Consider the following 26,046-nt stretch of genomic DNA (forward strand, 5'->3'; position numbering starts at 1 on the left):
TAAGTATCAATGTAATAAGAATTTTATGTTGTCTTTTAAAATGTGATAGGCATTGATTCCCCAGTAAAACATGAAGCGTTCCCTGATACAGTGCAACGAAAAGTTGAGGAAGTCAATGGGGAGTTGCCGATTGGCCAACAAGAACATTTGCCACATTCATGGGCAGCCATGTTTGACGGTTCTCACCACATGCTTGTGCAGAAAAGCCTGCTTCCAGGAGCAAAAGAAGAGGCCATAAGCCCTAGTGAAGGGAAGGGCAAGAAGAGAAGAGCACCCCTTCCACCATCTGATAAGCCGCCATATACCACAGGAGCACAGACAATGTCAGATCAATTGGGCAAGGAAAACATCTGGAATAATTCTCATAAGAACAGTTCTCTTGATTCCATCTCGTCTTCTGTTCCTCACTTCAAACAACCTATTGCAGCTCCCCGCAGACCAACTCCTTGGCAGAAAGGTACCTTTGCTGACAGTGAAAATCCTGCCAATTCAGGTACAAAGGTTGATAATAGCGACAAACCCATTCCTGCTCCTAGGCAGAAGTTGGTCAAAGAGATGCTTGAGCCTAGAATCTGTTTTCATTCGCAGGTGTAGGACTGATGCTTGGTTTTCTCCGAATTACGGGGGCAAAGGGAGTGTTGGCCATGTTCACTGTCTGTCTTTCGCCAGAGTTCCTGAAGTGTTAACATATTTATTTTCAACACACAGCCAGGTGATTGAGATTATAGCAAAGGAAACACCTCTCCTTCCATCCTGTCCCCAAATTGTGCTCTGCTTGACATCGCCAGTGTGTAAAGAGATTCCTCAACAAAGATACAAATCAGCAGGGTTGTTTTTTTAATGATGGAGAACCTTCTGATAGACTTAAACTGTTCTTTTCCCCCCTCCAAAACATATGTATGATCTTTAATAACTTAACCCATACATTTCCCCCAGATTGCATTTCAAATATCCCACCTCAAATTTACAACAGGTTTTTGAGCAGGCACTTAACTTGAGGAGAATAAAATTATTCCTTGTGTTGTCAGGATTAACCACAGATGCTGTTGGCCTCTGCCCATAGAAGTCTATGGGACCAGTCTCTAGACCCTCACAGTAATAGGAATGTCTCTTCATGAATGGTCTTACAAATGACCATTTTTGAAGAAAATAAAGTACCTGTAGGCCTGCTTGCTTACTACCCCATCCTCCTGTGAAGCTCTTTTGTTCTTGCCCCTTCCTCTAGCTTTAACCCCACCCCTGCCCAAGTGACACACAGCTAGAGTTTGTAAGGCGTTTCCCATAGTGCTTCCAAAGTCAGGTGAATTGTGCAGTGTCAGATGCGATTTGAAATCCCTGTGGGAGCGACCTGTAATAAAACTCATTCCCTTGCCCATTCCCCCAGGGCTTTGTACTACATTTCTAGTCAGTCAGGATTTCCCAGGTTCTGTAGCTGGGCTTACCTGGTAATTTAAGCATATGCAGAATCTTCTAGTCTTTCATTTAAAAAACAACAACAACCTTTTATTGCTTTATTAGCACAGTGAACAAGTATCTCTTAGACTTACATTTCTTAGATATATTCTCTTTATTTTCCTGGTTTTGTTTGTGCAATAGTAATCCTGAATATGAGGTAGCTGTGTACGCGTAAGTGCTGGGCTGAGACAGTAGTCAAGTCCACTGTTCTTAGACATTTGAAGACCCCCAATGCCAGTTTGGGCTGTTAATGTTTTCTGTTGTATTCTAAAATGACAGCATCAGAATTCACTCCTCATTGACGGATGGGAGAGAAACTTCTTTCTTTAGTATTTTAGATAATAACATTTAGATAAGAACCCTACAATTCTGTGATCTATGTCTGAATTGTAGAAAGCAACACACATTCATATCTGCAGGAAAAAAGATTCTGCATTGCAAGCAGAAACTAGGTAGAGGAAATGAACACACATTTTCAAATAAAATTGATTTCCCCTCCCCAGAACAATAAGCTTAAACTGAAACTGAGGGTGTGTATAAATTTGAAAGGTGTTTTAAAATTTCTATATATATCTTGGCCTGTTTAAAATCCTAATGTCTTCCTCTTCAAGTGTTTGAATTTGAATGCAAAAATGGCAGCTTCTTTTTAGTTAGACTGGGTTGTATGAATTATGTTAGATTACAAGATTTTACTGTGTGTTAACGTCTTAATGAAATCTGATCAGGTACGGTTTTAACCTATGTATTAGTTCATTGCATTGTGAAGTTGTGTAACATAGAAAGTACATTATATAGTTTGGAGGAGCTATAATTTCAGGATCACCTGTTTTATTTTTTAGCTACTCTTAGAGGAACAGAATAAAGATAATGTAGCAGAGGGTTAGTATGACATTAATGCTCTCTAATCCCTTAATGAGTATAGCAGAATCCTTTTAATTGGCATATTTCTGTTAGCAGTAGGGGAGTGCCAATTAAGCAATCTTCTCAATTTTAAGACTCTCAGGAATATGCTGAGCTTATTGATATTTGCTTTTTATTCCATGCCTTGAACTACAGATTAGTAATGTGCAAAGCATTCCAAATTCCTACATCTTTATTTGATTAGCAAGCCACACTAGCACAGTGAAGCTCCATGAAATATGTCCATAGAGGATGCCTTGATTTAGCAAATGCAGTTCTAAAGCATTTGTGACTGTGACTGAACTTGCAAGACAGCTCTTAGCCACAGAGTTTATCCTCTGAAGTTAATTAAATTGAATTTTTATCCACATTGTCAAACCATTGTATCTTCCTATCAGGGGAGGGGCAGCTCCTCATGCAGAAACTGTACAAAATTCGTAGGGAGGAAATCACCGTTCCTTCTTGATGTATTTTCAGAATCTCAAAACATGGCTGAATGGGAGCAAAATAATTGGCTCCCATTCTTCTTCTTTGGCCATTTGACATGTACACCATCTTGAAAAAAGCAATAACTTCCCTAAGATTTATAAACATTTAGATCTTTGGAAGTAGCTAGTCCCATTATATAATTAAGGAACAATCTGGGGTGGTGTTACAGTGGCACAATCTAAGCAAAGGGGAGGCGCTGGTGCTCTCATTGCAATCCCTGAAGCTGTATGGACTTCTGGGGCACAGATGATGGGGCAGACTTGCATTTAAAGGCACAGATCTGCCTGTGTAGCTTGGTCCTCAGACGTTACTGTGGGGAGAGCTCAAGTGGTAAGGAGTATCAAGCTTGAATCCGCCACCTCGAACCCTTTTGTAATAGGGAGAGGAGCATCTGATCTAGACTGTGACATCTTTATTTAACCATTGGGATCTCTGTGACCCCTCGGACCGATTCTTGGGAAAAAATGTGGGATTTGGATGCAGCATGTGGGGTGCAGGGAGAGAAAAGAAGAAACCCTTGCAACACGGTTTGAATCAGATGTGACCCCTTCCCTGTGGTGAGGCACTAGGTATGGGGTGCATATGTGCTTGGGATCTCATACTGGGATCTCTGCCTGATAAATAGCAGTCTCCACAGGCCTACAGAGAGCTTCATGCAAGTAGCATCTTGCTCATGGACCTCAATAGCAAGGAGAGAATAGAGACCCCAGAATGGCTGGGATTGGAGCTATTCTTCCTCAATTAGAGATGCAATAAACGCCCTTAGGTATTGCACTTCTCACCCAGCTGCCTCCTTGAGGCAGAAAGAATGCCACAGTACCCTTTCTGTACCTGGGAAAGATTGATGTAGCCCCACATCACACAGGTGCCATTAAGGCTGCAAGAGGCAGCGGCTACCTTCACTTCTCAGGGTGTGTGGATGCAGTTGCAGTTACGACTGTTGGTCCTTAAAGTGCTAGGTGAGATCGCAGCAAAAAAATCCTTTCCTGGTTCTTTGCGCGTCCCAGGAACTGAGTGGCGCCTCACTGTCATTTCTCCAGAATCAAGAGTGGGAGAAGTTCAAGCATGGTTGTAGTAGACAGAAGGGAGGGTTTCAGATGTGATTTGCAGGGCTGGTATGAGTCATGTGTGCTCTTGGGCATAGTCTAGTTCATAGCATAAGAAATCAAATTCAATAAATTTCCCTGTAGTGGAATTCTAGTAATTCTTATTCACCATGAGACATGTTCAGATGGAAAACTGACGGTGCATTTTTGTCTGGAAGAGGGATACCCTGGATTTATTTTCATGCGTTTATATGTCTACCAGCCAATGTCCAGCAAGAAGTGCCAGGGAAGCAAAGTAGTGCCGCCAACTTCTTCGAGCTTTATTATTTTCCCAAACAGCTAATGCCTACAGGTATGATATTGGCTCCAGGGTAGCCTCATTTTGCCCATGTACAGTTGAGCCAGGGTGTGTGTGTGTGTGTGTGTGTGTGTGTGTGTGTGTGTGTGTATGACTTGGATTGCGGGGAATCTCACTTCAAATCTGTGCTCACCCATGAAGCTCAATGGGTGAGGTGAGCCCAGTCTCTCTCTCCAAACTTATCTTCACAGGGCTGTTGTGAGAATAAATGGGATGATCCTCAAGCACACAACTGCAAGATCATTGGAGAGAGAATGGAATAAATAAAAAAGATAGATAACAATGCTGTCTAATAATCTCTCATACCGTATTGAAAGTTCCTCGATTTGTCCCCCTGCCCCCTTTGATCAAGCTCTAAAGGAATAATTTTACATATGCATGTCCATCACTCACAACCTTACCCCGCAGTGGCTTACTGCATGATGACAGCTGAACATGTGAACTGCCCCCATTTCAAAAAGAGACACTCCTCCATTGTCTCTCGAGACAGGCGGATACCATCCACAACAATATTTGAAATGATTTTACATGAAGGCTTACTCTGCGGGGTTTGATCTGTGTCTTGTTGCTTGATGTTGCACTTGAGCTGAATGTGCATCTCTTAAGTCTCTCTAATTGCAATCAACTTTGAAGTAAGGGGAGGGCAAACTACATTAGCTGTGGAAGTGGAACCTCACCCTGCCTAGAACTTGCAGTTAATCATGCCTCATCACTATTGCATGTGCAAACTGTTAATAATGCCTTGGGTACTCTGTTAAAGGTTCAACGATGTAGGTGGAGTTACTATTTGTGTGAGGCTTTTTAAAAAACTTATTTAATTTGTTTACATGTTTTAATTATGTTTGGGAGTAATATGCTTCCATTTCCCACTAATGCTAAGTGGATAGTTTTGTACTTGAAATCCCTGTGAATGACCTGGTAGATACTGGTTTTGCTGCTAAATGTGTATTGTTTTTTTATTCCAAGGTATGTCAGACTTAAAAAAAAAAAGAATTATAACAAATGTAGAAACTTAAATGTTGTATAAAACAAGTATGAACAATAAACTGTGTTTGTTATAAGACTGACTGCTGTGTTTCATTGAGCACATGGATTGATAATATGGACAGATTAGCTACATACGAATGAATTGCATGTCGACGCAAAATAAGAATGGATAAATATGAAGAAATCTGGAACAAATATTTAAGCGATAAGGCGGATAGTGGTAGGAAGTAGGGGAGGAGAGACGTGAGAAAATATTGTTAAAAAAGGTGTAGTCATAGGTATGTTATTATTATTATGGTTTTTGTTGTATGTGTCTTTTGCAGTTGATGTTTGTATCAAAAAATGATTAAATTATATATATATATATATATACACACACACACACACACACACACACACACACACACACACACACACACTGACTGCTGTGTTGGTCTCTAAGAAAGAGGGAACAGGGAGATCTAAAATGGTGCTCTTTTCTTGGAGTAATTGTGTTGGTGGAGCAAGGCTTTTTTTTAATTTTTAAAGTATCCCAGCTTTCCTAATCAATGCAGTTGGCCCAATAAAATACATCATTTTGACTCTGACCTATGGTTTTTGTTTTGTTTTCAAGTACATTTATAGAATTATAAGTCATGCTTCCCTGACCTTTTATGAAATAAAAGAACTATTTTGGGCTTAGCTAATTTCTTAAACTGTACAATCTGCTGAGTAGATCCCCTGGGCTAGAACTGAAGAGTAAACAGTATGTTGGCTTCACTGTAACAACAAGGCAAAGAGAGATAAAGCTATCCAATAGTAAATGTTAATTACATTTCTAATAGTCTGACTATAAGCCATTATGGTGCTAAAAAAAGGAAATATTCATAAAAGTAATTGGACATATTATGTAAACTGACATTCATTTCACTTTAGCATACTTCAGTGAGCACAATATTCTCTGGCTGTTCTGCTGTTTTCTAAATTCTCCAAGGTACGCAAAGGGGCATTGAACAAATAAGCATTTCATATAATTTAGCCAGGGTTTTAAATTTTTATCCTGCCTTTTAGATTTGCTACAATTGAATGGTTAAGTGTGTGGGTGTTTGTGTGTATCCCGGAAGAGTGGGTGTGGGTGTGGGTGTGTATATATATGTATATATATATCCCCCTGAAGATGATGGGCTTGGGTCTGGATGGTCCTTGTGCTCAGAAAAAGTTAAACAGCTATAATAATTTGGGATACTTAATCTTTTGCTGAGCAAACACTACTGCATGTGCATCAGTTGTGTTTCCTGCATAACATGTTTAAAGGTAAAGGTACCCCTGCCCATACGGGCCAGTCTTGACAGACTCTAGGGTTGTGCGCCCATCTCACTCTATAGGCCGGGGGCCAGCGCTGTCCGCAGACACTTCCGGGTCACGTGGCCAGCGTGACAAGCTGCATCTGGCGAGCCAGCGCAGCACACGGAACGCCGTTTACCTTCCCACTAGTAAGTGGTCCCTATTTATCTACTTGCACCCAGGGGTGCTTTCGAACTGCTAGGTTGGCAGGCGCTGGGACCGAGCAACGGGAGCGCACCCCGCCGCGGGGATTCGAACCGCCAACCTTTCGATCGGCAAGTCCTAGGCGCTGAGGCTTTAACCCACAGCGCCACCCGCGTCCAGCATAACATGTTTAGTTGCCCCAAATCAGGATTCCCAGATACATATATGTTTGTGTGTGTGTGTGTGTGTTATTGCTGCATATTTGTTGCAGAAAATCCTGGCATACACACAGGAAATACATTTGCCACCTAACATGTGAGCGCTAGCTCAGTGAGCCAGGCAATTAGAACAGGCACCTGAGCACTTCTTTGGGGGGTAGGGAGTTGTCAACAGTGAACTATGATCCCCCCCCCCCCGTTAATTTTCTTGGACTCAAAGGGCAGAAACTGCTGTTTGCTGTGCGAAATACTTCAAATGCCTCTGCTCTTTTAAAGCCAAACACAGACATAGTATATTTTTGCCCAATTATCATCAACGAACTGTAATAAACTGTTACAAGAAGCTTGGCAGATACTTCAATCTTGGGGAAACTTGATTGATTTATGAGTTTATGAAGAATGCTGAAGTATGATGGATTGATTTTTTTTTTAAAAAAAATAGTGCTCTGGAAGTCAGTGCAGATGAGTGATTTAATGAAAATCACATTGCTAGCAAAGTTGCGGCAGTTTGCTTCAAGGGATTATACTGAAACAAGATAGGATAATATCTTAATATAACCACTACCAAATGGACATAATTGAGATCTCCCATATGCGCAATATGCGCATGAAGATCTGTCTGTGAAACATTGCCATAAATTTCTTTTACTCCATGAAAAATAATCTTTGAACATTTTTTTTTATATCAAGACAGCTATCAAAATGTTTATATACCTTCAAAAGAAAAATAACCCTACCAATGAGGACAACATGTCTGCTTCTAAAAGCTGATATTTGCTATTGACCTGATGATAAAGCAAGATTCTGAAACTCTTGATTTCAGGTAGAACAAAGTTATACCTGTCCTGACTACTTGGCATAGGGTGTGCTAGAAAACTGAATGGAGGCCGTTGCTTTACACATTGCCGTAGAAGGCAACAAGGCTTCAAGATGTAGTAAAGTATGTGCCCACACTACATAAGCCAGGGAAACAGGCTGTGAGCAACTGTGTCCACTTGTGGCTTGGCTCCCCGCAGTATCTTTTCATGGAGCACCTGTGGTGAAAGGCAACTAGCTACCTCACAGGCAAAATCAGACACACAGATTCCACGGTGTACTTCCTTCTGCTGGAGCCATTAAGCACCTTAAATCATAACCACAAGCTTTGATTTATTCTCTAAAGCTTTAGTTTCTGCCTGAGCCACCTACTTCAGAGCCAATCTCATGCATGTCTGTTTGGAAGCAAACTCCATTGAATTCAATGAGGCTTACACTTACATAACTGTAATGGACCCTAGTTTCTATTTGATAGAATAAAATTTCCACATTCACTGCCTTCATTAAAAACACACACATCAAATTACGAGTTTTATTTACTGCAATCTATTTAAGACTGCCCAGTAACATTGTTTAAAGCTGTGTTTATGTTATATTACCAGCTGGACCAAAGACTCACATGTATCATTAGCAGTGCCCTGACAGCTCGGAAGGTAACTACCCAGTCTATATAATCACCAGGGCTACAGAATTCCTTTGTATGGTGAAAGACTATGCATGCCAGGTCCTTGTAGCGTACATTACAGGATGTTGTGGTGGAGGAGGGACACGTGGGCTTCTTCCTACATGAAGGGACTTCCTAGTCCTGTAGGAGCTGATCAGATGCAAGCCCAGCCACCCCAATTCCATGGTAGCACCTCCAGAAGGGAGGAAATTCATGGGGCAATGGGAAATGTTTTGTGGGCTTCTCTTGTCCCCCAGTCAGATAAACTGACGAGGACTTGCAATGGCACGGACTTATGGCTCTCAGCAGCACTAATATTCCAAGACCCAGGATTTACAGGTCTCACAAGATTTCTGGGACCTTATAAATGGCCTCACACATGGTAAGCCTTAATTGGGCTTCCACAAGTAAAGCACGATACCAATAGCATCTCCCTCCCTCCCTCCCCACCCCCATTTTACTACCTTTTTATATGGCAATGTTCTGATCAATTCTTTGGAAATCTAACGAAGTTGTGGCTATTTTGCTCCAGCACTGTGGCCTCCTTATTTGTCATCTGTACAGTGTCTCTGTGTTATGTCTGGTTCAAACAGAATATGCAAATGATGTATGTTCTACGTTGTGGTGACCGTACTTTTGTTTTTCTCAAGCCCTTGGGATGACATAGAGTTTAAAAAAAATATCAATAAGCCTTGACTACCTTAACAACAGCACAAATGTAGGCTGCTCGTGCTCCTGTTTATCATGTTAAGGCTAAGAGGAAGGATTTGAACCCAGTTCCGTTGTCTTCAGATATGTATTTGTACAGCATCCTTGGCCATCTGGGTTTCTTACAGGCTAATGAAAATCCCTGGGAGCTGTTGAATGCTATTCTTAGACAAAACCTCATTATCTGGATTTCTGTACCATTGAAAGCATACAGATCACCCTGGAGAAGCTAATGGATGTAAATAAATCCACACCAATTAAGATGGTAAAAGAAAGAAAGTAATATGAAATATCTTGTGTTCTCAAATGTGCTCTGTAACTGAATAGGGGTTTTTTCAAATAGGCTACATTGTTAAAGGAGTAATGCCATAATATAGCTCCACTGTGCCATTGCAAAGGAAATCAAAAACAATATAGCACGAAATAAGGTGTAATGGACCTCTTCTGTTAACAAGGACCTAATACAATTATTTTTCCCACAGGCATCATGGGCAAGCCACACCTTTGTTCTCAATTGCTTCTCCCTAGTTATGCATGTTATGGAGAAAATGGCTAGGAGAGAGGTTTTTCTCCCTATCTCATAGACTAGAACCCAGGACCATCTAATACAGCTGAAGGTTGGAAGATTCAGGACAGGTAAGAGGAAGTACTTCTTCATAACTAAACTATAGAATTAGTTCCTTCCAGATGTAGTGACAAACATCAAGTTGGATAGCTTTGAAAGAGAATTGGACTAATTCATGAAATAATTCTAGGCATAACAGCTGTGTTCCCAGTATGCTGGGAATCACATGGAGAGATGTGCTGTTGCATTCAGGCCCTGTTTGTGGGCTTCCCAAACCAACTGGTTGGCCAATGCGCGAAGACGACCCACCCATGAGGTTGGGTGAAGCAGCCGCCTAAGGTGTTGGACAATGCAAGAGGCAACCTCTCCACTGGTGCTATGCCCATTCCACTGCTTCCGCTGCCACCAGAGAAGCAATCCAGGCAGTAGTAGAGAGGCACAGTATTCTGCCACTTAGCTTTGCCCTGCTGGTCTCTCTGCGCCCCTAGCGGCAGAGGGAGACCACCAGCAAAGTTCTCTGGAATGCCTCCCTCTTGCCGAGCTGGTGTTCCAGGCACCCTTGCTCCGCCACCTCCCAGTGGTGAGGTTGTATTTCCTTGAGGGAAAGGTACCAAACCATCTCTGGCCGCCCCTGTCAATGTGAGAACAGGATGGCCTTAATGGTTTTTGGCTTGATCCAGCAGCGATATTCTTATTTTTTTATTACTGTAGGATACAACTCATAAGTAGTCGTGCAGGGGACTTATTGGGGCCAGAAAATATCATATAAATATGAAAAATATTGCAGGTGACACAGTTTGTGGAAGTCTGGGGTAGAAAGTCTTTTGAAGTCTCTTTCTCGCGGTCTTTGAAACCCAGAAATATAGCCCACTCCCTGCTTGCCTAGTCCCTGACTCAGTCCAACTCTACACCCCAGGTACACATATGCGGGCAACCGTTTTCTGGGCAAATACATTGGTTTTATTTATAGGCAAAGCGGGCAAGAATTGGCACTCAATAAACAAAGAGAAGAGGCAATGGCAATCGGGCAACAGCTTTTTCTACCAGCCCTAGGAGCTTTCAGAACAGAGCTGCAGCCATGGACATTATGTGTGTGTCTCTTTTGGTGAACTGAGTGGAAGACTATGAACCACAGGAATTCAGCAGTGCTTTATTTTCTGTTGTAAGATTGCTAAAGTTGTCAATATTGCTTTGTGGATTATGAGTGCTGTAATACTTTGTGAATCTTATGAAACGACTTTCTTGTGGTTGTGCTGTTTAGCTTATTCTTTTCATTGTTTAGTTAATAGTGTTTACAGTGTTTTATAGAAGGTTGTTTTATTGGTGATTTGCAGTGCAACCCAAGACATATCTGATGTGAACCCCATTGACTTCAGTGGGGCTTCCTTTCTCCAGGGGAGCAGGTATATGATCCCAGCCCAAGTTCCATTGATCTCGGAAAAACTTACCGTATTTTTTGCTCTATAAGACGCATCAGACCATAAGACGCACCTAGTTTTTGGAGGAGGAAAACAAGAAAAAAATATTCTGAATCTCAGAAGCCAGAACAACAAGAGGGATCGCAGCAGCAATCCCTCTTGCTGTTCTGGCTTCTGGGATAGCTGCGCAGCCTGCATTCGCTCCATAAGACGCACACACATTTCCCCTTACTTTTTAGGAGGGAAAAAGTGAGACTTATAGAGCAAAAAATACAGTAAGCACATGGGACTGGTTTTGTGCCTTATTTTGTGTGCTCATCCTGCTTCACAGCGCCATCTTATATCACAGCAAAGTTTTCCTTTCCTTTCCCCACTTCCATGCTGTATATAAGAAGCAATTGCTCAGCTGCTTGGAATGATGGTCTGTGCATTTTTCAAAGGCATTACTTAACTCAGAAGAGGTACAGTTTAAGTATCTTTATGGATATCTCATTTCTTATGAATTTTTCAATAGGAGATAAAATGAGGTAATGTGCAATGGAGAGAGGAAGCTGTGGGCTTTTTTGTAGTTGTTGTTACTTCTCCCTTTTCAAATGGTTTTGTTTTGTTTTTTAAAACCTGTCATTTGCAGGAAAAACACCATGTTTAATATACAAAATCCTGTGGCTTGAAAGAACCTTTTCTTCCCCTCTCAAAGTCTATTTTGTTCTGCCTATGTAACCCGGGAATTTGGATAATTTCAACCTTGGTTAAAGCCCTTGTAGCTAACTAAAATGAAGCTTGTTAAGAGGTCAGCAAAGATAAAAGGGGGATAATGGTCACATGTTATTTGCTAAACAGATTCCTGTGTACACATTACTGCTTGCTCTGGCTCCATTCTGCTCCCAGCACTGGTGCTTGAAGCCAAGGTACACTTGCCGTTAGCCACAATCCATAGGTATCCTGTAGCTTCTGGAGAATCTTTCCTGTTTGATGGGCTTTCTTTCCCTCAAAGGAGCTTCCATCCAATTAGAAAATGGAAGCCATTGTTGAACTGGGGTGCATACATTTCAGGCAGCTGATACGCAAGTGCAGATGACAACTTCAGTTAACTGAAGTTTGGTGCAGGGAAACAAAGCGGTTAATGTGCATCAGGTGGTGACATCCCTGCCCCCCGTCTGGTTCTACAACCACTTGATTTAGCCTGGCAAATAAAAGTGAACCTTCCCTCTAGGATGCTTGGGTCATCTTCTGCACCAGGGTGGAGCTCCTCTTCACTCCAAATGTATCACAAGTGCATCAAATTGCCGTTTTGTGGGCAATATGGCGTCCATCCTTTTTTTTTGAAGCTTCAGTGGTACTTCATTCTTTCTGAAAGGTTTTGTTGTGCCGTTTTGTTGCATGCTTCCTTTGTCTTACTGGAATATGAATGCTGAACATTCCACCCATACCTTGAGTTTTGAGTGTAGCACTTTGTGAGATGGGCAAAAAGCACACTGTTCAACCAAGCACCACTTGACCAGTTTCTTACATTTTGTGGGAACTGTTCTAACCATTGATATGGGACTGAGATGCATACTAAGAGGTTCATGGCTCTCTCCTCTGCTGCACACTTCTGTGTGTGTGGCTGGACCCGTTACTTTTCAATGTCAGCCCTGCCCATCTGCAGTATGGGGCTGATGGGCTACGTTTACTAAATTGCTGTTACATATTTTCAGAATTGCTATGTTCCTGGATGGAGGACATTCTAAACTTTTATTTGGTAGCCTCCTTCCAATAGTTAGCATAGTAACTGGGAAGGCAGAAAGTACTAGATTTCTTTTGTATGTACCTCCAGGTGTGTATCTATGCTTTCTAGATGGGGTGAAAACTCTTTTCATTGTAAGTTCTTACTGCACTTTTTAAAAACTCAGCTCGGATTAATTATCTGTACAGAGGAGAAGCAAATATATCTAGGGCTTGGGTAGGCAAACTAAGGCCCAAGGGCCGGATCTGGCCCAATCGCCTTCTCAATCCGGCCTGCGGACAGTCCGGGAATCAGTGTGTTTTTACATGAGTAGAATGTGTCCTTTTTCCAAAAATGCATCTCTGGGTTATTTGTGGGGCATAGGAATTTATTCATACTCCCCCCAGTATAGTCCAGCCCCCCATAAGGTCCGAGGGACAGTGGACCGGCCCCCTGCTGAAAAAGTTTGCTGACCCTTGATCTAGGGGTTATACATGCAAAATGTTCCTGTTTCCTTCGGAGGTATTGCAGTGCTTTTAAATGTGTGTGTGTCCTTATCTTCATTATTATGGTGGTAATTAGGCTGCCATGAATGCAAGGTTAAAACTTGCTCTAAAGAGAGAATGGTTTGCACCAATCACCAACTCTCCTTTTGAACAAGCTTGTTTAAGACAGAGTTTGTCTCAAAACAGTTTTGCTTCTTCCTCTGCATTTTCTTGATTGAGATCTTCACAGCACTTAAGGAGCATTCACATGATTGATTGCAGTGGCTGAGCAACATAAATATCTACTTGAAATGTCATTGTGTCTTAATGCAATATCAGCCTTTGCAGGGTTGGGGAATAATCATTCCCTGCAACGCACACATTGTCAAATGGATGAATTAATTAAACTGAAATCACAATGTTCCAAGAAAATATGTATATAAAAATACAAGCGTGTTAAGGAATTATAGTATAAAAATTACCTTGTTGTTTAATTGCTGCATATATTGCTGCATTGAATGAGTTCAGCGAGGTCTCCTCCTAGGGACCATATATCAGATCTGCTGTTTTGAGTAGTCCTCAGTCTATTGTGAAAAATATTTGTATTTCTAGCAATATCATTCACATTTTGGGGGGGTCACTTTAGTTTTATTTAGGTTTGTTATACATCCCTGAGATATGACTAAAGTCTTGAGGGGCACGTTATGGTTTAAAGAAATGCAGACTATTGCTTAAGCAAAAATAAATAAATTGGGAGACAGATTTCGCTAGAGCTGTACGGTGCAGTCGTGAAGAGTGAGACTATGAGTGTGACCTAGGAAGTCTGCGCCAGTTCCTGGTTTTGTGTGGCCTGGGGCCAAGAAGCTGTTGCGGGGGGTGGGGGCGGGACACCTCCTTCTCTGGGGTGCTTGACTCCAAACACACGCACAGCACAATTACTTCCTTCTCCTTTGCAGGTCTTGAAGCCTATTTCAGGCAACTTTTTCTTTAAAAGATACCGAGATCCTACTGCTATTATTAGCTGTGTTTGAGAGGTGTTTTTTTTTTTAAGGGTTAGCTAGTTTTAAATATTTTAGGACATGATTCCTTGAGTATAAGTAGAGCTTCCCATGTAAGCTGATATTTGCTAGTAAAAGCCTGTCAAAAATTAATGTCAAGATTTATGGTCTGAAATGTTATCTGTCAGTTTGTAGCTGTTCATTTTTTGTTTTTGTTTTTATTTTGGCTGGTTCCCTCAAAGAAATAGGGCACAGCAGCTGGACAAAGACTGGGCTCTTCCTGGGTTCAGTGTTTATGCTCCAACCATCTCCCTTATGCAGTCAGTCAATAACTGCGCTGGCCAACTTTCTATTTTCTATCAATAAACATCGCGGTGCACAAAGAGCTCGATCCTATGATATCTTCTCTGAATAATAAAAGTGTCTTTTCCTAATGGCAACCATCAGCCCCGGGGCTTGTCGGAGAGCATCTCCAAATCCTGCAACAAAAGCATTTGCTGGAATGTGAAATCCCTACAGAGGGCAGATGCTGTAAGGCGTTTTCTTTTTTTTTTTAAAAAAAAAGACACAGAAATTTTTACATTAGTTCCTAATCTGTGCAGCAAAGGAAGCTCTCTCTCTCTCTCTCTCTCTCTCAAGCAAAACTGCAATTGTAGCAGTTTCTGTTTATAGACGGTTTTGATTCTCCATTTGGGAATTACTGGACAACAGAGAAAGAGAGATTTGGCTGCTGTGCAGTCATTAGGAGCTGCTGTTCCTTGAACAGACTTCCACTTATTCATCACATTTGGCACTGCACTGCTAAAATAACCCTGACCAGGAGTCTCATCTTCAAATTAGGGCACGGGCGGTGGGGGAAGGGGATGCATGCTGAACGGGCTGGCTAGGACAGGAGGAGGGACACAGCAGCCATTCCCCCCCCCCCACTTCCGAATTGGCCTTTGGTCTGATCCAGCAGAGCTACTCGTGTGTTCCTAAAAAGTAAGAAACAAAAGGGGATGGGGATGCAGCTAGGCTCTTGCTTCTGCAATGGAACATAATGAGTGCCTGTCCTTGAGCTGCAAAAACATACTCTGCATTTAATGCCCCCCCCCCCCCCAATCCTGGGAATTGTAGCTCTGTGAGCGGTAAACAGTAGTTTACTCCTCACAGAGCTACAATTCCCAAACAACACCGCCTGTTTCTTTTCACAGAATGATTCGATATTTTAAATACCAGCCCCTCCTCCCCTTGTTAAAAAGCTTTTAAAACAATGCTTTGTGGACAAATGAATGTTTAGGTGTGCAATAATGCAGCGGTTGCTTTTTAAGCATATGCATGCTGTCTCTTCTGTCTTTAATGGTTAAACAGGCCAGCTCTTGCCCATTCAGAAATCTCTAAAAGGACTGGCTGTGGGCCAGCTCCAGATGTGAGCGAAACAAATCGTGTACAGCAACGGGTGGCTCTGGGTACAGGGATGTGCATCCAGTCATATCAATGAGGCCTGAATGAGCATTGTGAGATGGGCTGGGGAATGTGCCCACAGCTGTGCAGTGGCATCCAGATGTGCTGCTTGTGCACATGGATTTCCCTCGCCAGACTGAGGTGTTCTTTACATTTTAAAACGTGTCTGGGGAATCAAACATTCTGAAAAGGATTACAGGTTTCAGAAAAGAAGTAGTAAAAGTCTTTCTCCAAAAGCTGTCTGGTTGGCTGGTGTTTTTGTTGGTCACAGGGCAAAAAATGTGCATGATGCCATCTTGTGGCCAAACGTTTCCACTTTTTATGCACCAGAATAGCCACAATCCAGCAACCAGTGAGGTCTTTCAGCCTAATCTGCAGCATAGCATTGTTTTGAAGATGATAAAAAAAGAGAAAAGATTGGTGCAGGAGGAAAGGGAAGTAGATCCATATGCTTCTTGGCAGAAAGGTAGGGCATCAAATGTAGTGAATAAAAAAAAATATGACAAATAATTTGGGGGCCCATTGATGTGATCAGACTGCATGGCCCAAAATCATTAGATGGTTTAATCTTACTGCAGTACTGTACTGAGTTTATTAACATGAAAGGCCTAGGAAAACAGTAATTCTGTAACTACTTAAATTTTGCTGATCGCCTTGAAATGATGTTTTTTAGGATGCATATTCTGACATTGTTTTGGGCATGGCTTGCTGTTGGAGTAGCAAATACCTGGAAACCCATGTTGTGGCCTAATCGAGGTGAGATTCCACTGCGTTTTTTTCTTGAGAATAAGTTATACTGTAATGGCAGGGGGTTTTTTTGCTTTGTTTTTAACAATAATGTGCTTAGTAATTATTTTTGTTAAGCCCTGCAATTGAGACAATGAAGATTTGATTTGGGGTTCTTATCCGACAGCGTGCTGTCAGGCTGGTCAATATTTTGTGTGTGTAGCGCACTGATTGACTCATGATGTGAGATAATGTTCTCTTTTATCTTAGCCTTACTGGTCCTTGGTAAATCCAGGTTACTCAAGCGTCAGTTTGACTGCCTGTACATACTTGTGTAATATTTACCATGTTATTTCAGAGCCTTTGATGGAAGGCATTGCGTAAGAACAAAGCCTCGTTTGTTTCTTAAAAGACTAGATCCACACTCACATGGTGCTGCGTAGCAGACAGGGAATCCTGCCATTTGCCTTTGGGAATGCTCTGAGGATCCCCTTGTACCCAGTAAAGGGTACGACCCGCATTACAGCTTACATGTAGCTCTTTGTAAACTTAGCCAGCTAAGCTTTAAAACAAATTAGATCCCCCTTTCCATTATTAAAGGAGGATCATTCTAATGCCTCTGAAAGCATGAAAATCTCTTCTTCAACCTGAAGTTATCAATGGAGGTCAGCTTCTTATCCGTTGACTTCCATCAAATACTACCAAGTACAGTATCTCCCCACAACTGTCAACACCAGAATAAGTTATGCGAAGTAATGCTATGGAATCTATGGATTATGCAAATATGTGTGAATTGTGTTGCAGAATGTTTATAGGTTGCAGAATTTCACTTTTCTGGTCATAAAATTGAAGCTATCTTTGGGCTAGAGGTTTTATCTTTCGTTTGCAATGCACACAGATCTCTCCAGCCCCATTCCTCCATCTATGAAGATGACTATATGTAAACAAACTTCTCTCTCCCGATAAACTGCGACCTTGCCTTTCTTTCATCTGACTCTCGGCATGGGGACCGAGCTGTCCCCAGACTGCTGCTGCTGAGAGGTTAAAAGGGTTGAATACAGAAATCCCTTGGGTGATAAAAAAAACTGTTTACAAATGTATTAAACATAAAAGGAAACAGATAGTAACATTTTTTATTAAATATTACAGTGGATCAAAAAGTACAAAATATCTTTGCTTGCTATGTGATTGGGAAACTATTGGCACATAATACAGTATCAAAAGCATTAATACATACAATTTGGAAAACATACAAAAATTGAGTGTTTATAGTTGGCTCAGCTTTTTTTTCTTTCTTTCTTTCTGGTAGTGTTTAAACTTATTTAATTTGAAAGGTTACTCAGTAACCCTTTTATTCTTTTAAAAAATGGGAAAACTATATAATATTACTGGGCCATTTTTTTTCTATATACAAATAATCACCTTACAGAGCATATAAGCTACAATAACTTGAATCACAAGAATGTATACACTATTTACAACAAAAGAACGCTCAAAACAAAGTATAAACAGCTAGTAGATTATGCTGCCTTTGTTAGACCATATTTAAAACTATGGGAGGGGAGGAATACATGTAAAATATCAAATACATTTACAGCTAACACCGGTTAAGTGCTCAATAATGATAGTTTCAATACTGCAGACCTCATTATCAGTGAAATATTTTCCCACTATAAGCATTACGAATTGTGAAATGGGGCCAGGCTTGACTACGCTCATTGCTGTACAATCGGATCACATGGAATAACGAGTGAGTAGAAGCCAACCTCTCCCTTTAAAGGCACACACCACACAACCTATTTCTGTGGCCATCTACTGGCTTCTGTGAGCCACACAACAGATAGGACAGAGCTTGAACATATGGGGACTAGTCAAGAAAACAGTGAGACAGAAGTGACTTTGGCTCTGTTTAACTCTTGCACGGCTGCTGCCTCTCTGGTTGCTCCTGTGCCACCCCTAGTTAGGGCTGCTTACACAATTAGGCATCACCCGAGAGACATTTCCCTGAGTGGCGGAGGAACAACTACACTATCACACCATTCCAGCTAACGTGTAAAATGGGGCCAAAATTACTCTCAGCTTTTCTTGATGCAGAAGTTACCTGGAGTGGAATAACCATGGAAACAGTAACAATCCCATTACTCCAGGTACTATATTAAACAGGGCTCAAGTCACAGGTTTCATTGGCTTGCGGCCTGCGTGCTTAAGGATTCATGGAGCAGTTCAATAAGCCAGGAACACTTCTTAGCTTTATGTTGGGCTTCAGATGGAATTGGGAAACTCTTCTGATTACTAAAGTGAGAATCCGGTTGCAAAAGGCCTCACCCAACACAAACCCCTCCCCATGTCAATGGCTTCTAAAATGACAATTCTATCAAGGGGAGGGAAAGGTTTTCTTTGTCTTTAATCTCATCAACCTTCAGAATCTTTAATGAATCCTGAACAGAGTGAGTTGGAATTGCAACATTTCTTGGGACCAACTCATGGTAAATAGATTTATCACTCTGTTGCCAATTAAACTGTTTTCTTTACCAATCTACCAATAACAAAAAAACTTGTGCAATTTCATTCAATAAGGCCCCTTGAACTCAAACAAAGCAAACAAAGCCCCATTTAAGTCACAGAAAGTAGTCTTCTGCCAGTGGAAAATGCAATACTTAATAGAAATCATGGATTTTTAAAAAGCATTCTTAGGCAACCCACCCCACCAATGGTATGAGCTATGTCCTCATTGCTCTTCATTTACCCTCATCTTGGCCAATGCATCATGAGCTTTCTAAAAATAAGCCAGTCTTCCTATTGAAAAAAGCAAGAGGAACAACAACAACAAAAGGGGGGGGGGATCAATTAACCCTGCACTGTGATCTTTTAGAACAGTCCGAACAACTTTCAAAACAATGCATGAAACTGAAATTGGAGACTTACAAAATAAGCACACGAGGTTAAGATTTAACAGTATGGTTATCAAATCAAACTTTCAAAAATGAGTCATCCTAGGGTTGTGGGATTTGGAATAAATGGACAGTCAAGTACCCTCATATGCACGCATAGCTCCTGTGCAGGAGGGCAGCCCCATTCCTTTCAAGAGGGTGGGGAGCTAAGTATGTGCCAAAGGATTTGTGCACAGTGCGACCCTCTCTACTGGAGGGAAAGGGGTAGGATAGGGGCGTACCACTGTAAGCAATGTGGAGCTACCTCTGCATGCAGTAAATGACTTGCTAAGGGTGTGCTGTTCCAAAACGAGGGACAATCCTTTTAAAACAAGGGACATCCCTTACTGTAAGGGGGATCAGGCAACCCTACATGCAGATTATCCCAAACAAATCAGAGATGCATTACATCCTGGATTACCAAACCAGGCACATAATTCTAACAGTCACTGCAGGCTTATACAACCCTGCCAACTTCCCTTCCCCCTCCCCACCTTGATTATTATATTAGTCAGGTTTAGTGCAATTTTTTTTATATACTAATAATGCCCTCTATGGCATCTGATCAACTTAGAATGTGATTGTTGTTTTTTTGAATGCTCCGAGCACAGCAGGAAAAAGAAAAGCAAAAGTCGGCGTTGGCACATTTATCTTCTAAAGACTACTAGCCTGCTTATGCATCATCAGTTCATATAATTTTACCACAAGAACATAAAAGCGTTAAATTGAAGATAACATCGATCTTTAACAGTAGATGTCTATTATTTTGTTGTTTTTTTCCACCATTGTATATTAAATAGGTTACATTATATATTGCAGTTGGCTTCATATCACAGGAAATTTCAATATAGGATGTTTGGCATGCATGCACGATGTTGCTTAAGTAGTTTCCACTAGTTTCCAGTAGTTTTGATTATTACTGTATTTGAATTGCAATCTGGGATGGGTTCAGCTCACAACCGATTTTCACATTGTAAAATGCCTCAAAAAGTTCAGCCTCTCTGGGTGGCTGTCCATACTTCCAGACCCAGCACAGAAAGGTTCCTCCAAATAAATCCACACCGTTGTAGGTTGATTTTCCCCATGGACAAAACCCAAACCCACCAGCTTCACTTACGGACTTGCCACTCTTCAAATTACACCTTGTGACTGGGGTGGGGGGCTGCATTTTAGCCTCATGGGGAGGACCTGCCCCACCACCAACTCAAGCGGATCGCTGTTGAGCCAAGTGCTCAGTGGGCTGCCGTGGCCATGCTGTGTGGCCAGCGATGATGCCAGAGAGGTATGGGGCAGCCTCAACAGATTTGGCTGCCTTTGATGCTTCCTGAATGGGAGGTGGAAACTCGGCAAATCCATGAGAGACACTGGAACCAAAACGAGTGGACGCTGGCATTGTTTCTTGGATTTGAACAAAGCCAGCTTCACGGCAGCACCTGACATTTCCTCCCTCTCTGGTGGGAAACATCACTTGTGCTGGTACACAGTGTCAGAGAGGAATATGAGATGGGGGCAGAGGGCACGGTCCTTGGGGCTTCCTACCTTAGCACCAGCTTTCAAGTGTTCTGATTACACACATTGGGTGCTTGCTCTCTACACCAAGGTTCTGTCCCTGCGTGAACAGCAATGGAAGCTTCAGCAAAGGCCTCCTAGAAAGCCCTCAGCTGCTCACTCAAAGCCGCTGATAAAGGGCTCTTCGAACGCCTTTCCCTCCCAAGAGGAACAGCAATACAGGCTGAACGAAACCTTCCCTTTTGCACCTCAGGTGCTCATGCACAAGCCAAGGCCAAAGCAAATGAGAGTGAGCAGCCAGCTGCAGTCTATAAGGGTAGGACTCTTACTCTTGCTGTTCCCATGGGTGTGTAAGGGGTGTGTGCATGCACTAAAAGGGCCCTTGACTGCTCCTCTAAGGCCTCCAAGCTTGCACAGTAGCAAGTCAGTGGGTGGAGCCATGCCTGCCAGCTCTTCGAGCCTTTCCTCACATCAAAATATATCCCCTTTTATACTTCAGCTGCTGCCCTTTGTGCTGCAGTCCTGACCCTGCAATGATCTGAGCACCCTAGCCCATTCCAGCAAAATATCTCAAGGCAATTTGTAGCTTTCAGCAGGAAGACTCTCATGAGAGTCAACAGGGTACTCTGGCTCAGGCTTCAGAAATGCCACTGGCATGGAACTTTTGTTCAATAGGACCAGAGAGTCAAAGTCAAGTAAAACCGGGCTTAAGTGGTTTGTAGATTAAGCTGCCATTTTTGTTTGGAGTCCAAGCCACATGGTCAGAATACTTTGCTGGAAGAAGGTGGGATGTTCAGCACTTTGTAGGAGGACTCCACCAAGCAAGAGTTCAACCAGTTCATAGCCCAAAGGTGACCCTCAAAAGACTGACTTCCAGATTTGGAACGGCTCCTTGCTATTATCTTTCTCAGAACGTTTATACGTTCTCACCCATCTCACTTCAGCAGCACAGAATCCAGACCACCTTTAACTAAAATCTTCACCTTCTTTCTCTCCTAACGGCTGAAATTCTTGAAATAGCTTAACAGCCCACAATAAAGGTTCTTTAGAACTCCAATGTTATTGAGTAACTTGTTGCCAGCACAGTCTCCTAAGCATGTTTCCTTTCTGGTATGCAGGACAGTTTCACAGCCTAGATAAGGTTAAGTACAATTCTTAACAAATTCACAGACCATGATACAGGAAAACCAGATCCCAGTGGCCAGTAAAACAGCAAAGTATGAACAATTAGAGAACCATTTTGATGGGTGAGGGGAATGCTCAGCACCTTTGAAGGATCTAGTCGCTTGAGAAGGAACTGATGTTTGGACTCAGCTGCAATTGTGTGATCTACAGTATGCTTCTCTCTCCATTGGAAAGGTTCATTGAAAATGGATGCTTTTGTTTTGTAAACAATGACATTACCACCCAAAAAGCTGCTCTAAAAACATAAGCAGAAAGGGGGAAAGGAAGGGGGAAAATATAAACACATTTAAAAAAGAAGCCCTCAATAACCAGCGCCTTTTTTTCTTTTACCAAAAAGAGGTTGCAAATGAAAAGAGACTGTTCTTTTAAATTAAACAGAGCACAGGATAAGTTGAAAATAACTTGCATAAATTATACAAATGAACTTGACGCTGGAGATTCTTTTGTTTTGTTTCTGAAGCAGATATGTAAAGTCTAATTGGACAGTGTTTACTTTTCCTGTTTTGATAGTGTTAAGATGAAATGCTATGAAGTTTCTGCTATACATTGCATTGATTTGAAATCTGAAAAGTCAGAAAACAAAATGGTACCCAAAGAAGCAATATCCGTAGATCATTTGCTTGTTCCACTTTCTCTCTCATCAGACCTGCCTTTTTTTCTACTTGAAATGCTCCAAAACCCACTCTTTTTTAGGGGGGGGGGGACACAAACAAACAAACACCTTTTTTCTCCTCCAATATAAGGGGGGTGGAGCCTAATGTTCCCCCTGCTCTTCTCTGACACTTGTTTTCCGCATGATACAGATACTTTTGCGAACCTTCTTTGCAATGTGAAATGACCACGGAGGAGTAGATGCAGGAGCCCAAAGTAAAAAAACAAAGCCCAGGCGAATCGACTGTCTTGCTTGACCCTCGATCAACTCTGAAGCCTTCAGCAATGAGGGACAAAACTGCTTATTGGTTAACACAAATAATCGGCTTTTTGTTTAAATTTTGCAAGACATCACAGGCTAAAAGGAATGTAGTTGTTTGTTGTTGTTTTCCAAGGGAGGATTTACAGTTTTGTGCTCGGATGTACAGAAGACAACTGAGAAGGCGCGAAAGCAGCCTGAGGATTGATAGCAGCCAAAGGATAAATGTTGTTGTGCAAAAGGTCGCCATATGAACTTCCTACAGGTGTGGCTGCAGCTAAGTGCCTGTAAAGCTGCTGTGAGTTTCCAGGGGACGTAAGGAACTGTCTTTGCACCATGAACGAGTGGAGAGCCAAAGGCTGCATTAGCGGAGAAAGCACTGCCTGATTTTTCAAGTATTGTAGAGGATGAGAATACCCAGCTGGGATGCGGTTGCTCAGGCTGCTGCACAATGTCCCTGGGTACAAGCCTGTGAAGATGGGGCTGGAGAGGGGAAACTTGTGGCCCTCCAGCATGCCGCCGGGCGGGAGGACGTGTGCTGATTTGCTGCCCTCGGTCTCTTGCTCAAGACCCTTGTCTTTTGCAGGGGCTTCCTTTGGTAAGCGCAGGGGCGAGACGGCTCGGATCTTCTTTTCCGAAATGGCTTTGTCCAAATCCTCCAGGCTGCGCTTCAGAGGCCGAGCTGCCCCAATGGTTTGAGCATTGGTTTTGTGGCTTAGGATGGGGTGGACCATGCCCTCCATCTTCCTTGGGGTCTGCTGTTTGTTGGTCCTGAGAAGAGGCTCGCCGTGCTTCTTGGGGGCCGACACTGTCATTGGAGAAACACGACAAGCTTTGGGGTTGCAGTCTATGCTCAGAGGCTGGCCGCTCAAGGCTTGGAACTGGGATATGCTTTTGCTCTCCGCCGAAGCATGCAAGAGGGAAGATGACCCCAGAGCTTTTGCAGTCTGTTTGGGAGTACTTTTAGGAAGACTCAGATCTGTCGGCTGATCATCAGAAGAGGCTTCCATGGGGCTCTTTTTCTCCGGCTGATGTAGAGGCGGGTGATAGCTTAAGCTTCGCTTGTCTTGGTGCTTGTGTTGAGGGAACATGGAAAGGGCTTCCGTATCTCTATACATGTCTCGGTGGAGGTACTTTGACGTCTGTTCATTATTAAGGTGGTGTTCGGTGTGCCTGTAAAGGCTGTGCAGGTGAGGAGATGAGTAAAAGTCTGCCAAGAAAGCAGGCATGTGGGAGTGGTGCAGCGCCCTTTTTTCATTCATTCTATCTTTCATGTCCTGGATTTCCGACTTTAGTGCATAGGATTCGGCCAGAGCACTCAGGTGTTGTTTGGTGAAATCGCAACATTCAGAATCAGTTTTCTTGAGTAGCAGTTCGTGCCTGTAGGTTTCACTAGCAGACTTCCTCTCGTCCGAGTTCTTGGGTTTGAAACTCTGTACGTGTTGGATCACAGATGGCCTGCTGAGTGCCGCAGCATCCATCCCAGAGGCATGGGAAGCCTGTGGCATGCTTGACAACAGGTCCTCTTTGCTGCTTAATTTCTTCTTGCTGATCAAAGGTGGTGGTGAGCCGTAAGGGTAGCTGCAGGAGAGGGTTGCCCCACTGACTTGTGACAAGAGCTTCTTCTTTGCCAGAGGTGACATGATGCCCGGGTTGCCTTTGGAGTAGAGCAGTGGTGTGCAGCTGAAACCAGGCTCACCATTAAGGGAGCTCGGCACTTCTTTCTCTTTGAACATGTCAAAATTCTGTACTACAAGGACTTTGGGACTCTGTTTCAGTGCATTGTGTATGTCCTCATTTCCTAACTGATCCACTTTAACCGTGCAGTTGGCAATGTAGTCCGCCATCTCTGGGAGTTTGTCGTCTTCCATCTCACTTTGACTTGGAAGTGGGAGTTGGATAGTGGGGAAGTTATTAAATGGAATTTCTTGGGCACTACTTTCTAGGTCGTCTGTGAGACAGTGAACTCTTTGTTCCTGCTTTGGCTCATCTGGATCCTCTGACAGACTGGGGATTTTCCCGACTGTGGAATTCAAGACCTCATCTTCTTCTGGGGACACCAAAGCACTTGAGACAGAATCTTTGCATGACATCTCCTCCTTGACTTCCTCACAGTTTGAGCTGACCTCTTCAAAGTCTGTCTTTTCCAATGATGGCATCCCAGTTACATCTAGTGGAGAAACCTGGGACTCTTCTACAGGCAGCTTCATCTCCTCTACGACAGTTAGCTCAGATGAGCTTTTCTGGTCTGGACATTCTTGAACTTTCTCTTGTTCCGATGATGCCTAATAAAACATTTTAATGGAGAAGTGTAAGAAAGCACTGTAGCATGAAAGGCATGAAATTCTCAACCAAGACATAGTGGCATCTCTCGGAAACAAACTTGTCCATCATGTTGAGCACCAAACGCTTTAATAGCCACTATCACATTTCAACACAGACATCTACCCTGGAAGTATTGTAAACATAAAAGTATAATTACAAATGTCTTAATAAGTCATAGGCAATTCTTTGTTTTATTTTGTTACCAGGCAGCATAAAATAGGCTCCACTGATATGCTGACCAGGCAGCGTTTATGCTGAGGCCATTTTTTAGTTAAGAGGACCACCGCTGTGCTGACAATGGCATTTAGAAAGATCTAAGATTTGTTTTCCATATTTAAAACACGCACTCCCAGGCATGCTTGACTTGACTTTTATTTATTATTTATTAAAAAGTATTTCTAAGCTACTTAGGATTTAAAAATGGTGCATGCACAAAGTATAAACCAACATGAACACTGTAAAACAACATCATAAAAACAGAGATAACAAATAGATCTCTCTTATTTTAGACCTGATCTCTTGGCACTACTAAAACCAGTGCTTACCAAATGAATCCCCCCCCCCATTAAAATATATAAAATGAAGTCTGTGGGTGGGCGGGAAGCAAAGCTTCGCTGACGCGTTCTGAAACAATTGGCGTTGTGGCTCATTCGGGCTTCTTTTATTTAGAGATTAGAATAAAGTTGTCAACATGCAGCAAGAGCATTTTTGCCCTCTTCCAGATATAGCTTTCCTGAGT

The 26,046-nt window shown here is 42.4% G+C and overlaps 2 protein-coding genes across 6 annotated transcripts in view; one reads left to right on the forward strand and one right to left on the reverse strand.

The window, feature by feature from the left end:
• The window catches only part of RTKN2 (rhotekin 2), a 28,512-nt gene extending 25,789 nt beyond the window's left edge, over positions 1-2,723 (forward strand). For all 3 annotated transcript variants that reach the window (XM_028729365.2, XM_028729366.2, XM_077930548.1), the window contains exon 12: positions 50-2,723. In XM_028729365.2, the coding sequence (XP_028585198.2) occupies positions 50-594 (545 nt within the window). In that variant the 3' untranslated portion in view covers positions 595-2,723. The remainder of the gene's footprint in view (positions 1-49) is intronic.
• Positions 2,724-17,548: 14,825 nt separating this feature from the next.
• ARID5B (AT-rich interaction domain 5B) overlaps positions 17,549-26,046 on the reverse strand; it is a 181,550-nt gene continuing 173,052 nt past the window's right edge. For all 3 annotated transcript variants that reach the window (XM_028729361.2, XM_028729360.2, XM_028729363.2), the window contains one exon: positions 17,549-25,267. In XM_028729361.2, coding sequence (XP_028585194.2) covers positions 23,126-25,267 — 2,142 coding nt within the window. In that variant the 3' untranslated portion in view covers positions 17,549-23,125. The remainder of the gene's footprint in view (positions 25,268-26,046) is intronic.

Source organism: Podarcis muralis, chromosome 6 (assembly GCF_964188315.1).
Source record: "Podarcis muralis chromosome 6, rPodMur119.hap1.1, whole genome shotgun sequence".
NCBI lineage: Eukaryota > Metazoa > Chordata > Lepidosauria > Squamata > Lacertidae > Podarcis > Podarcis muralis.